The following is a 15000-nucleotide window of genomic DNA, read 5'->3' on the forward strand; positions in this document are numbered from 1 at the left end:
AAAACAAATAATACGAAATGAACTATAAAATGAAAAAAGGAAATTGCGAAAAGTGTAGGAAAGAGGAAAATACAGGTGATTAACAGGAGATACGGGAAATAAACAAACGAGGGGAAAAAATAAACAAAGAAATGGCAGGAAGAAGATGAAGGAAGATGGTAAAGAAGAATTATGAGAAACGCTTCCTTCTCTCATTTTATTCTTCCTCCTCGTGCACCCCCGTCTTATCCTCGTCTTTCACATCCTCGTCTTCGTCCTTCTTTCCTCCCCACCCATTCCTCCTCCTTATTTCAGTTTCCTTATTTCCGTATCTTCATCATCTTGCCTTCCTCCTCACTCGCCTCCACTCCTACCCCTTCTCTCCTTTCCTCCTCCTCCTCCCTCAGGCACTATTCGGCTATTCTTTTGTACCTAGCAGAAGTCGAGCGTTTTTTTTTTCCTTAACATTTGAATTGGCCTTCGGATTTTCGTTGCCTTAGCGGGATTCGTAACATTTTCCTCAGCGATTTATTTCGACTTAGCCGTGGTCTCTCTCTCTCTCTCTCTCTCTCTCTCTCTCTCTCTCTCATATATATATATCTATATATATATATATATATATATATATATATATATATATATGCTATACAGTATATCCGTGCAGACGTTTTTAAAGTTTGGAAGGACATCTATACTATGGTCACTTAAAATAGGCGTAAAATTGTCATCTGTCCATCTTGAAAACTTCGGTGTAACGAGATTAACGCTGCCATGGTGCTCGTCACGAAGAAATGTTATGGAAAGACTTCACAGGCGTAGTATTTTCTTCATGTTCAGCAGAAGTACGCCTTCACGTGGTGGCGCCGATATAACGGGTCGGCTACACTGCCCAGTTATAAACATCCCAAGACTCCCTCCCCATCCCCAGAAAGGGAGAGGAGAGGATGAACTGCAGGTAGAGGGCAGCCTCAGCCTGCAGTCCAGCAGGTGCACATTTCAGAGCTTGAAAAGTACATTCAGAGAGGGAAAGGGATGAAGAGAAAGACCAATACTATCGAGAGCGGGGGGGAGGGAAGACGAATACTATTTAAAGAGAGGGGGAGGGAGGAAGGGAAAGACTACGGTAGTACTATCGAGAGAGAGACAGTTGGGGGGGGATGGGAAAGACCAAAACTATCAGGCATATCTGTAAATAGTACAATGAATGTCTGGTCTGGCAGTGCTCATGTCTGCTGTCACTGCCATATTGCACAACTTGTGTTCATCAGAATTCTTGTATTTCCCGAACTGCATCTCTGCGGCTTGCTGCCCCAGAATAGCTTCCCCTCAAACGTCAGCCTACAGCAAGTTAAGCCCAACTGTTACAGGTGTTTTTATGAATGGAGGACGCCTGTAATCTGATATATATATATATATATATATATATATATATATATATATATATATATATATATATATATATATATTTTGTTTTTCCTTCCTGTCCTGTAAGAGAGAAAGAGAAACGGGAGTATGGTAACAGCTTCAGGAGGTGTAGAGGTAGATACTAAATTTCAAATTCTTCTTTAATCAGTCTTTGCGTGTAATATAGATCTAGTCTGAGGTTAGATTTAATTAGGTAAATGATCCTTTCTTGTAAGCATATGAATTATTTACTGTTTATCAAAGTTGAGACAGGCCGCTGCAAGAGGGTACGAGGAATAATTGATGTATATTTATTAAATATATATTTGATAGATTTGATAGATATATCAGTTTACCCTCGTGTAGAGAAGCTGGTTTTCTTACTGCATGTTTAGATTTGGACATTTATTGTGAAAGTATTCAGTAATGATGAAAAATAATCATGAAATTATATATTGAATGATGGAGGGTGAGAGACTGACGAAGAGAGTGTATGTGAGTGAGGTGGAGGGGGGAATAGGGAGGGGGAGGCCGAGGATGAGATGGAGGGATGGGGTGGAGAGGTATATGAGAGAGGGGTGTGTGAGTTGGGAGCAGGGCAGTGAAATGGCGGGGGACAGGGCGACGTGGAGGCGATTTGTTTGTGGCCACCCCAAACGGGATTGAGGCGTCTGGCAATAGATAGATAGATAGATAGATTATTGCAACACTGAAATTTTTACTGATAATGCAAGAAATCTGCAGCACCTGTGGCTTTGCTGGCTGGTACTACTATATATACATATTAAAGTGTAACCAGCAAGTGTGCTATCAAACTTTGTATTTCACACAATATATGTAAAGGTAGTTACCCTCACTTGGATAACGAATTCTAGAGTAGGCGTATACATTCATAATAGTTTTCCTAAGAGAGAGAGTCTCAGGGATGGAGGTTAATTCTTCTTGTGGTAGTAACTTGCAAGAGGGATTAACGTTCACGGTGTTTACTTACACATGTGGGTAGCCATTATGTGGGGGGCTATCCACGAGGGCGTCTACTAGGGAGGATAACCCTGATGTTGGTACTGTCCACAGGTCAGGGTTACCTACAGCAGAGTACGTCCTCGGCTGGGGCTACCCACAAGGAGGGTAACCCCAGATGGGGATTGTCCACAGGTTAAAGTTGCTCACAGTTGGGGAGTTCTGGTCACCCCAGGAGGGGTCAGATAAGGGTATGCTGGCACCCTGGTGAGGGAAAGCAAAATTAATTCTCTGTATTTTTATGCATACGTTATCGTATCATGTATAGGGTAGTTCACTTTCAGTGCCGGATGTGTGTTGTGTTATTAACTACCGTATCCATGTACCTCGGTGCGGGAAGGTTAATGGGGATGATAAAATATTCATGACATTATAATGAAATTATATTACGAATGTTCATTATCGCCATACCTGAAGCGTCTTTAAAATGTTCGTTTTCCCCTCTGGCACCGTTGCTCCCAGCGGCTGTGCCTGGTCCAGTGGTGCGCCAGCCGTCGAAGAGGAAGGTCGTGTGGGTTCTTGGCAGAGCGCTGTGTTTGTGGTCGAGAGTTGAATCTTTGGTAAATAATTAAGAAGCCACAAAAAACTGTTCAGTATTCTCCAAGTGTTTTCTGTTGTTATTCATTTATTAATACTTTTTCCGTGCTTTTGTCAGAGCACTGTGTTGGTGTCTGATGGACGGTTGAATCTTCGGTGAATATTAGAAGCCACAACTGCAGATTCAAGTATTTCGAAGTGTTTTCTCCTTTTATCTCTGTTTACTTACACTTCCATTGTAACACTCAGGACGCTGGAATATTTTAACCTGTAATCGTCGGAACGTAACAAGTATAAAACGTAATGAACGATTTGTAAACCTTTCGATACGAGTCTCCAGATAAAATTGTCTGTTGGTGGCATTGATAAAATTAAAATACAGCTGCTACTACTACTACTACTACTGCTACTACTACTACTACTACTACTACTACCACCATTACAACAACAACAACAACAACTACTACTACTACTACTACTACTATTTATCACTATAACTGCTGCTATTACTACCACCATTACTTATATTACTACTACTACTACAATACTGCACTGCTACTACTACTACTACAATACTACTACTACTACTACAATACTGTACTGCTACTACTACTACTACTACTACAATACTGTACTGCTACTACTACTACTACTACAATACTGTACTGCTACTACTACTACTACTACAATACTGTACTGCTACTACTACTACTACTACAATACTGTACTGCTACTACTACTACTACTACTGATAATAATAATAATAATAATAAAATCCTGGAGGCGGTTAACAGCGATCATTTCTCCCAGGTAAATAAATCGCTTGCCTTTAGCCTGAATATAAAACAGGTGCAATAATAACAGCAAAAAGTATTGGATATTGAATTTTAGTTGTGAGGTGGAGGGGGGGAGAGGGAGGGGGAGGTCGAGGATGAGATGAAGGGATGGAGTGGAGAGGAATATGAGAGAGGGGGGTGTGAGTTGGGAGCAGGGCAGTGAAATGGCGGGGGACAGGGCGACGTGGAGGCGATTTGTTTGTGGCCACCCCTTACGAGATTAAGGCGTTTGGCAATAGATATATAGGATATTGAAATTTACTGTATACCAATATTCTGTTCACATTAACTTGGCCTAAAAGTGCCATCTCTCCAGCTTGAATGCTGAGTGTAACAGATTAACACTAGCATAAGGTGCTAGTCACGAAGAAGTGCTATGGAAAGGATGCAGAGCCGTAGTATCTCCATTTTGAATCCTAGTTTGTAATATATTAACACTAGAATATGGTGCTAGTCACGAAGAAGTGCTATGGGAAGGATGCAGAACCGTAGTATCTCCATCTAGAATCCTGATGTGTAATAGATTAACACTAGAATAGGGTGCTAGTCACGAAGAAGTGCTGTGGAAGGGATGCAGAGCCGTGGTATTGTCTTACTCTGCCTCTGAGCTACGTGAAATAAGCTGCCAAAGAACGAAAAAGTTAAATATAATTGTAGATTTTAATCGTCTGGTGTAGTGAGGAATGAAGCCGTATTCTATGTGACAGGCTTCGTAACACCTCTTCCATTGCGATTTATTTTGCTTATTACACCTTAACATTGCTTGTAGGTTACGTTATTTTTTGTTTTAAATAACAGATCAGAGGAAGGAAAAAAATGAATAAAAAAAAAGAAAATCCATACATCAGATTACTGGTGTCCTCTGTTCATAAAATATCTAACAGTTAGACTTGAACAGCTGTAGGTTGAAGTTTGGAGGGGAACAACTCTGGTACATCGTTTGAATATCGACGTATGGTAGTTTGCCTCCGAAACACAAGAGGATACTAATGTGTAATGTGGAGAATAAATCGCTAAGGAAGACGTTATAAAATTAAAGTGCAAATACAAGGGTGAATTTGGGACTTAGTGGAATTTATGATCGTTGTATTAATTTGATAGTTGAGTGAAAATTTGAATTCAGACGTGAGTAAAATTAGGAAAAGTACATTTATGTGGCAAGTGAAAAGGATTTTTTTTTTTCCCCTTAGCATTTGAAAATAAAGAGCAGGTTGTTGAGTTACCGTAGTAAAAAGAAAAAAAAAATAAGAGGAATATGTTGAGTAAGTGGGGGGGAAAAAGTTAATGGTCCAATGAAAGTATAAAATCAGGTTATTGAGCGAGTGAAAATTTAAAGATAAGTCGTTAAACTAGTGAAAGAGAGAAAAAAAAAAAAGTTGTTGAGCGAGTCAAGATGATCCTGTAAGTTGTAAAATTACTGAAAATTTAAAGTAAGTTGTTGAGTGACTGAAAGTTTAAAGACTGAAGGTGTTAAATGACGGAAATTCTCAAGACTGAAGTTACTGATTGATTGAAACTATATATATGGAAACGCTGAAGTTGCTGAGTGACAGAATTTAAGATGGAAGTTGATGAGCAAGTGAAAATATATATATTTTTGATTTTTATAACCTGATTAAATTTGAATAGTAGGTGCAGAAAACTCCAGAAACTTGATTAAGACCAGTTTAAGTATCAGTGAACATAATTGGTGAACTTCGTGACGGTATTACAGTACTATGGCGACGGTGGTGACATCTGGTGGTGGCGTAGGGGAAACACTGCTACGCCTCCTCCTCTGCATCCTGGCTATTGCTCCTGGTGAGTGTTTTAGTATTATCATTTTTATTATTATTACTATTTATTTTATCCTGGCTGTTACCCCCGGTGAATGTTTATTATTATTATTATTATTATTATTATTATTATTATGTTTGGGTTATTTCTGGGTTTGGAAAGACTGACGAAGAGAGTGTATGTGAGTGAGGTGGAGGGGGAAAGAGGGAGGGGGAGGCCGAGGATGAGATGGAGAGATGGGGTGGAGAGGTATATGAGAGAGGGGGGTGTGAGTTGGGAGCAGGGGAGTGAAATGGCGGGGGACAGGGCGACTTGGAGGCGATTTGTTTGTGGCCACCCAAAACGGGATTGAGGCGTCTGGCAATAGATAGATAGATATTCTCTCTCTCTCTCTCTCTCTAAGCCACATTTCACATTACCCCAGCCTAATACATCCTCCCGGGCAAAGTACTGTATTCTAATTTTGGCGAGGCTGTGTGCGGATCAGGCAGGGTATGAGCACAGACGCTAATGAGGCGGGGATTATCACGGGATCACCCCAGGATTAACTTTTGACTCACCTTACAGCCTGATATAGTTGACCCCTCCCAGAGAGAGAGAGAGAGAGAGAGAGAGAGAGAGGGTTTATCCAAGATGATTAAGAGTTTTATTAGTTAAAAGATATGCTTCCACCAAGATGAATCAAAATTGTATGAGAGAGACAGTAAAAAGTTACCCCAGTAAGATGATTCAGAAAGTTGCTGCTATAGTGTTCCTCCTCGTAACATAGGGTTTGGGTGGAGTCACCCCCTCCCTACACTATTGCCATGTTTCCTAACCCTACGATGTATAACGCCTGTGGTTTGTGTAGTAGGAATGATACATAAACATAACTCATACTAATATAACTGTAATGAAAGTGCTGACATGTATCAAGGAAGAATAAAACTATTCTGCATACTATATTATACGATAATAGAGAAACGTGGCATAAAAATTTGGCAGTGTTGCTCTAAAAATATTCTAATTATTATTTACTTCCCCAACACTTCTAACATTGCTAATTAATTTAGCAAGTATAATTGCAAGAAAATTTGAAGGGATAAAAGTGGGAAGAGGCGATCCTTTCATAATTAAAATAAATATATCAAACAGCTCTGGGGTGGCAGCACTCACGCGACACGTGTTTGTGTGTACGCTGTGGGAGGTCACCAACCCCCTACAGGATTTAGGCCTATTGGGGAAACCTCTATAAAAAAAACGCGCCGTGACTTTTACCTCAAGGGTGGTGCGGAAATAAAGTCAAAATTATAATCCATACATAAAAATGGAAGTAAAAAACCATGGATGACACATAACAAAATCTAGCGAGAGAGAGAGAGAGAGAGAGAGAGAGAGAGAGAGAGAGAGAAATAATAATAATAATAATAAAACTTTATTTCCACTAAACAGTGGGTATTCTTATACATTATACAGTAGTACAGCATACAGTATGAAAGTTCTATACACAATATAATACAAGTTGATACATATGGTGGAGAATAGTGACAGAGAGGTAAATGGTTTAAAAGGTGTGGGGACACTTAGGTTAAAAATAGATCAATTAAGGGATTTAGGAACGAAGGCAGTGGGAAGGATTAAGACAGATGGGATTGTAAGATTAGGGAGTTTGAGCAATAGGGTAGAATGTATGCTCTCAATAAAAGTATAGCAATTATCAACGGCTAATTATTATACAGGTGTTGATGGTGGGGGTCTATATTTATAGGAGGTGTTGGTGGTGGAGGTATAGCGGGTGTTGTTGATGGGGGTGTTGTTGGGGGTAGGGGTATAGGGGGTGTTGGTGGCAGGGGTATAGGGGGTATTAGAAAAACGGAGATCACAAGAGGGAAACAGTGTCAAGGTCATCGCTGATGGAGAGGTCAGCTCGGAAACGTGGCAACAGTGCAGGGAGGGGGTGACTCCACCAAAACCCTACGTTTCGATCTGTCAGACTATAAAGTTCTCTGAAAATTTACGTATTAGTAGTGGAAGTAGTATTAATGGTAGTAGTAGTAGTAATAGTAGTAGTAAAGGTAGTAGTAGTAGTAAGGGTAGTGGTAGTAGAAAGGGTAGTAATAGTAACAGTAGTAGTGTTCCCACCAAAGAGGCCTAGGCTGCTGGTATTCTCGTCGTTGCATTAAGCTCCCAACACCTCCTCCTTAGCGATATGCTTTTGTTTACGGCTGGTTAATATCCATTTCTGCGTTATTTATGCAGAGTATGGCCGTAGGAGAAGGGTTTATATAGTACAGAATAGGACAGTAAGGTGTAATGAAGAGAATAAATCGCTCAGGGAAGGGTGTTAGGGAGCATCGTTAACCTCCTTCTTCTTTGCTATCCTTATCTCATTCTAGTAGTTCAGTTACTCTTCTAGGAGCTGCCTAGCATGGGCCAACCGGCCTACTGCAGTTATCCTCTCTTCTTATGTTCTTATGTTCCTTATCCTCTGCAATGCCAGACACTTCGTTAAATGCAGAATATGGTGATGTTAGGAGGATTTATATAGCGGAATAGGACAGTGAGGTGCCCTGTCACCAACTCTCCATTTATTCATCAAGGACCTAAACTGTACTTGTAACCCTATCCACTCGTACGCTGAAGATTCCACCCTTCACCTTTCCATTTGCTTCCCGCAACGTCCATCTTAGCAGTTACTTCAACAAACAAGGGAGGAGGCTATGGCACACCAAATGTCTAACTTGGCTCGTATTTCTGACTGGGGTAAAAGTAACCTTGTTTTTAGTACTTCAAAAACTCGGTTCTTACATCTTTCAACTCGACAGAATCTTCCTCAGGAGTATCTTCTAATTTTTTAACAATATCCAACTCAATCCTGCATCATCTTTAAACGCTCGGGGTTTCATTCACTCGGGACTTATCCTGGAAAGATCATATTGCATCTCTTGTCCACCTCCCCCAGCATACCATAACCAGGCCAATCCAGTCCAGACCTATCCTCTCTAACTCTCCACCTCACCTACCATAACATAACTAGACCAGTCCAGACCAGACTGAACCTATCATCAAACGCTCTCCACCTCACCCAGCATAACAGCAAACCAGTTCAGGCCAGACCACATCTATCCTGTCACGCTCTCCACCTCACCTACCGAAACATAACCTGACCAGACCGAACCTCTCCTCTCACGCTCTCCAACTCACCCAGTAGCCTACAACCAGACCAATTCAGACCAGACCAAATCTATCCTTTCACGCTCTCCACCTCACCCAGCATAACAGCTAGACCAATTCAGACCAGACCATACCATATGTAATCCAGTCCAAATCATACAGTATCAATTCAGGATCAGCTTTCTATTCTCACCAGCATACTATAACCAGACCAATCCAGACCAAACCTAATAAAATAACCTAACCTCAGCAGACCTAATCAGACTAGACCAGACCGTAAATATAAGCAAATCCAGATCATATACCGGGAAGCCTAATATTAAAATAGTTTCATTTGTTTATACATAGCGGTATATATAAAAAAAAAAAAAAAATGACTCCGGCGTACACAGAAAAAAAGTGATCCTCGTGTGTTACATTTATTTAAAGCTACGGTATTAAAATTTACCACATAATTTTTTTTAATAGGTGCAAAAAATATCTGTCTATCTATCTATTGCCAGACGACTCAATCCCGTAAGGGGTGGCCACAAACAAATCGCCTCCATGTCGACCTGTCCCCCGCCATTTCATTGCCCTCCTCCCAGCTCACCCCCCCCCACTCCTCTCTCATATACCTCTCCACTCCATCCCTCCATCTCATCCTTGGTCTCCCCCTCCCTCTCCCCCACTCCACCTCATTTTCCAGTATATCAGGTTGTGAAGGGGTGGGGTTGTGAGAGGCAGACCGAAAAAGACCTGGAGTGAAGTCATAGAGTGTGATCTCAGTGATGAGGGACTAAATAGAGAGGCTGCCAGAGATCGAGGAACGTGTTGGACCCTTTATAAACGATACGAATGAGCCACTGTAGATGGCTTCTCCAAAATTAACTTAAAAGAGAGGCTGCCAGAGATCGAGCAGCGTGTTGAAACCTTTATAAACGATACGAACGAGACACTGTAGATGGCTTCTCCAAAATGAACTAAAAAGAAAGGCTGCCAGAGATCGAGCAGTATGATGGAGCCTTTATAAACGATACGAATGAGCCACTGTAGATGGCTTCTCCAAAATTAACTTAAAAGAGAGGCTGCCAGAGATCGAGCAGCGTGTTGAAACCTTTATAAACGATACGAACGAGACACTGTAGATGGCTTCTCCAAATTGAACTAAAAAGAAAGGCTGCCAGAGATCGAGCAGCGTGATGGAGCCTTTAGAAATTATGCGAAAGAGTCACAGTAAATGACTTCTTCAAAATTAATAATATTGTGTGGAGACAGCAAGAGTAAAATAAAATAAAGCGGGATTATTTAATTTATTTAATACGGTATTTGTTTTTACACATGGGATTGAAGATAAAAATAAATGTAATTAATATACAAAATGGCCCTTAATTAGCCTAATGGTAAAGTAATTAATATACAAAATTATTCTTAATTACTCGTGAAGGCTGCTTAGAATTTGAAAGGAATTGAGTCGGCTGATCATTAGAGAGGATATGCATATGGTAATTGGGGTGTTGTGTATGCAAATGTAATCGTGTGTGTGTGTATGGTGTGTGTGTGTGTGTGTGTGTGTGTGTATGGTGTGTGTGTGTGTGTATGGTGTGTGTGTGTGTGTGTGTGTGTGTGTGTGTGTGTGTGTGTGTGTGTGTGTGTGTATGGTGTGTGTGTGTGTGTGTGTGTGTGTGTGTGTGTGTGTGTGTGTAAAGAAGGGAGAGGGAAGTGGCGGGGAGGGGGAGGAAAGAGGGATGAGAGAGATTTGGGTGAGGCAGGGAAGACGAAGCTGTAGATAGATATATTGATAGATAGGTAGATAGATACGTAATTAGAAGTAGATAAGTTCCCGGTAGATAGATATACGGATGGATAGATAGACAGGTAGATATGTGCAATTAGAGATAGATAGATTGCCGGTAGATAGATAGTGTGCATAAGTCCAAAATAATGAGATGCCTAAGATGGATTTAGGCAGTAGGGGTCGTCGATGAGTAGGGAGGTGACAGGATATTAGGCAGGTTATGTAAACAGTGTGGGAGCGAGGGATTAGAGAGAGAGAGAGAGAGAGAGAGAGAGAGAGAGAGAGAGAGAGAGAGAGAGAGAGAGAGAGATTGGGGACAAGGGAAGCCGTGAGATTACCGTGCTGAGAGAAGGGGGTGGGAGAGACTGAGAGAGATTATTGTGTAGAAGAGAGAGAGGAGAGGAGGAAAAGGGAGGAGAGTGAGAGAGAGATAGGGAACGTGGAGGGTAGAGGGCAAGCTGTGAGATTACCGTACTGAGAGAGAGAGAGAGAGAGAGAGTAGGAGGGGGGAGGGGATAGAGATTGCTGTGTAGAAGGGAGAGGTAGAGGAGAAAGGAAGAAGTGATTGGAAGGTGGGTGGTGAAGTGTGTGTATAGCAGTAACAGCAACATTAGTAGTAGTAGCAGAAGTTGTAGTAGTTGTAATAGCAGCAGAAGTAGTAGTAGCAGCGAAATTGAAACTAGGAATCACCCAGAGTCAGCACACCTCCACCAGCGCCAATAGAATATAACTGTTATTCTTGCATCTGTTTCTGAATCCACCTCAAAATCTGATCAATTCTTCCTTAACCCACGTCCCACCAATCCATCAAAGTTCACGGAAATACGATAATACATGTTTGAGATTCCCGGTCTTGTATAAACAGACAGACAAGCAGACAGACAGACAAACAGATAGAGACAGATAGACAAACGGATAGACACAGACATAGACAGACAAGCAGACAGACAGACAAACGGATAGACAGACAAACAGACAGACAGACAAAGATAGACAGACAAGCAGACAGACAGACAAAGGGATAGACAGACAAGCAGACAGACAGACAAACGGATAGACATAGACAGACAAGCAAACATAGACATAGACAGGCAGACAAACAGATAGAGACAGACAGACAGATAAACGGACAGACACAGACAGACAGACAGATAAACGGACAGACACAGACAGACAGACATGATTGCTACGTAACCCACACCAGCGTCGTTGGGGGCGATAATAAAAGAATGATGCCAGTCAGCAATATATTCAGTTTCCATGGAATAAAAGGCGTAAAAGTAGCGTTAAAAAGTGGTCTGCGTTGATATACCGTACTCTCCATTAACTCCTTCACTGTGATATTATTATTATTATTATTATTATTATTATTATTATTGTTATTGTTATTATTATTATTATTATTGTTATTATTATTACTATTATATTATTATTATTGTTATTATTATTAATTATTATTATTATTGTTTTATTATTATTATTATTATTATTATTGTTTTATTATTATTATTATTATTATTATTATTATTATTATTATTATTATTACCACCACTACTTTTGCTGCTGCTACTACTACTACTAATGATAATAACAGCAACTTCGTACAAAAGGTGTTACAAACAATCCCCATTAATACAAGAATATAAAAAAATAAGTTACCAAGCAGCATGTGTTAAGAAATATAGGATAATTATACACTCCATTTAAAGTTAAAATAAGGGTGAAAATAGAGTGGGTAGCTGTGGTCTCGTGGGTACTGCGAATGAGAGAGAGAGAGAGAGAGAGAGAGAGAGAGAGAGAGAGAGAGAGGGAGGGAGAGAGAATGATGTATGTAAGGTAAGGAAGAGTGTCGTAGTAAACTGTGTGTGTGTGTGTGTGTGTGTGTGTGTGTGTGTGTGTGTGTGTGACAGGGAGTTGGTGTATGTAAGATAAAGGGAAGAGAGTGGTAGGAAAATGTGTGTGTGTGTGAGAGATAGAGAGAGAGAGAGAGAGACCGGTAACAAGAAAGCAGAATGAGACAGAGAAACAAAAAATTAAAGAGAATAAAGAGAGCAAATGTGAGAGAGAGAGAGGGGGAGTGTGAAAAATAATTGAAAAATACTCCTCAGACTCAGAACAAATCCATGGGTACAAAGACAAAAAGAAAGAAAAATTGAAACGAAAAAGTGGGGGAAATGTGAACGTAAAGAATATTGTCAAAACAGAAACACTGATGGGAAGGGAGAGAGAGAGAGAGAGAGAGAGAGAGAGAGAGAGAGAGAGGTGTAGAAGAGGAAGGAAAGAAGCAAGGGGAAGAATTGGGAGAGGTAGAGAGAGAGAGAGAGAGAGAGAGAGAGATGTAGAAGAGGAAGGAGAGAAGGAAGGATGATGGAATAATGAAGAAAGGGGAAGAATTAGGAGAGAGAGAGATGAGGGAAGGAAGGAGAAAAGAGAAAGAGGGAGGAGGAAGGAAAGAGTTAAAGGAGAGAGAGAGAGAGAGAGAGAGAGAGATGTAGAAGAGGAAGGAGAGAAGGAAGGATGATGGAAGAATGAAGAAAGGAGAAGAATTAGGAGAGAGAGAGAGATGAGGGAAGGAAGGAGAAAAGAGAAAGAGGGAAGAGGAAGGAAAGAGTTGAAGGAGAGAGAGAGAGTCAGCGGTAAAGACTACCAAGGGACTAGCCTCACCAGACCCCAACGTCTAAGACCCTCCCCCTCCCCTGTCTTCTCCCCCTCCTCCTCTCCCCCTCCCCGGCCATTCCTTTTCCCCCTCTCCTCCTCTCTTCCTCTTATCTCCCCTCCCATTCCTCCCCCTCCCTCCTTTTCTTTCCCCCTCCCCCCAAACCATCAGGCTACTCTCTTTAGGACCACTCCTTAATTGAACACACTGGTACACTCTCATTATCCTCTCTCTCTCTCTCTCTCTCTCTCTGTATGTATATATGTATGAGTGTATGTATATATTTATGTATGGATGTATATATGTATGTAATATATGTACAGTATGTAGGCTATGTACAGAAGCTTCAGTTCCCCTTGAATAAATGCAGGTAAATCACCCATAGGAAAAAATCGAAGGTAGAGACAGTGAGTACTTCGGTGTATTGAGGCAGAGTGATATAGAGACACGAGGGTGGAGGTATTAAGTACCGGTAATTCAGGTGATTTCATGATAAGGAGTTGATGGAGTGATTTGGGATGTATTGATAATGATGATGATGATGATAACGATGATGAAGACGACGATAATAATGGTGATGGTAATGATCACAATGATAATGATGAAAATAAGACGACGGTGATGATAATGATAATGATGACGATAAGACGATGGTGATGGTGATGATGATACACCCATTTGTCTGTGATGATATCTTTTTGTAATTTGTTATTTAAACATAGGAGATCCCCTGGTATTGAATTGGTTACTTTAATGGCTGGAATTACCTCCCTTCAGTTCGAAAAGTATATCCCAGTGAGGAAAAATGTCGTGGGTAAATAATAATAATAATAGTCATCATCATAATCATAATAATAATAATAAAATAAAAGTACTGCTGCAACAACTACTACTAACTACTACTGATAATAATAATAATAAAAATAAAATAATATAAATAATAATAATAATAATGATAATAATCTTGGGTTGAAAGGATGAACTGAATTGTTTTGGGTTAAGTACTAGGATTTAGTTTTTTACAGCTTTGAATTGAGTTTTAGGTTGTACATTATTATTTTTTTTGGGGTGGGGGGGTGGGGGGGGATGGTGAGTGCCAAAATCGTACAGAGGTTTGTCTTTGTCCCTCCTGCCAGCCACATGCCGGTGTCCCTCACCAGCAGCCCGTGTTCACCCACCACAAACCCAGGCCTGTGTTGTCCCTCACAGCTGCAGCAGGCCAGTGGACAGAGAGAAAAGCATCTTCCCTTTTTTTTTTTTTTTTTTTCTGATTGGCAGCGCAATACTGCAGATAAAAAACGATTTGTATACATGGGATTTCGCTTTTCGAAAATTTACTCGAAAATATATATATATATTTATCACGTAAATTTTTCGAAAACAAGCGAAATACCTGGTATAATTTTTTTTCTGCAGTATTGCGCTTCCAATCAGAAAAAAACTACCGTACTGTACAGGAAGATGCTCTCTCTCTCTCTCTCTCTCTCTCTCTCTCTCTCTCTCAGACGATCTGAAATGTTCAAATCAATGTATCTCTGCCACCAATAAAGCCAACAGGGCCCTAGGCTTCGTCAAAAGACATTTTACATATAAAAGCAAAGATATTGTAATCCCCCTATACAAAAGCATAGTCAGGCCACACTTAGAGTTTGCAATGCAATTTTGGGCGCCTCACCTAATTAAAGATATAGAAATACTGGAAGCTGTCCAGCGTAGGGCTACCAAGTTAATCCCGTCCCTGAGGAATAAACTATACCTCGAGAGACTGAGGGAATTAAACCTATTCTCTCTTAGAAAACGGAGACTCAGGGGACAACTGATTGAATGTTTTAAGATTCTAAAAGGCTTTAGTAATACTGATT

General features: G+C 40.5%; 1 protein-coding gene across 1 annotated transcript in view; it reads left to right on the forward strand.

Moving 5' to 3' along the window:
* The first annotated feature begins 5494 nt into the window (after positions 1 to 5494).
* Positions 5495 to 15000, forward strand: part of LOC145409092 (nephrin-like) — a 57311-nt gene continuing 47805 nt past the window's right edge. Inside the window, exon 1 of the mRNA XM_080279636.1 lies at positions 5495 to 5576. Coding sequence (XP_080135762.1) covers positions 5495 to 5576 — 82 coding nt within the window. The remainder of the gene's footprint in view (positions 5577 to 15000) is intronic.

The sequence above is a fragment of the Coenobita brevimanus genome, chromosome 79 (assembly GCF_032717465.1).
Source record: "Coenobita brevimanus isolate Jiangsu-jjx chromosome 79, ASM3271746v2, whole genome shotgun sequence".
NCBI classification, from domain to species: domain Eukaryota; kingdom Metazoa; phylum Arthropoda; class Malacostraca; order Decapoda; family Coenobitidae; genus Coenobita; species Coenobita brevimanus.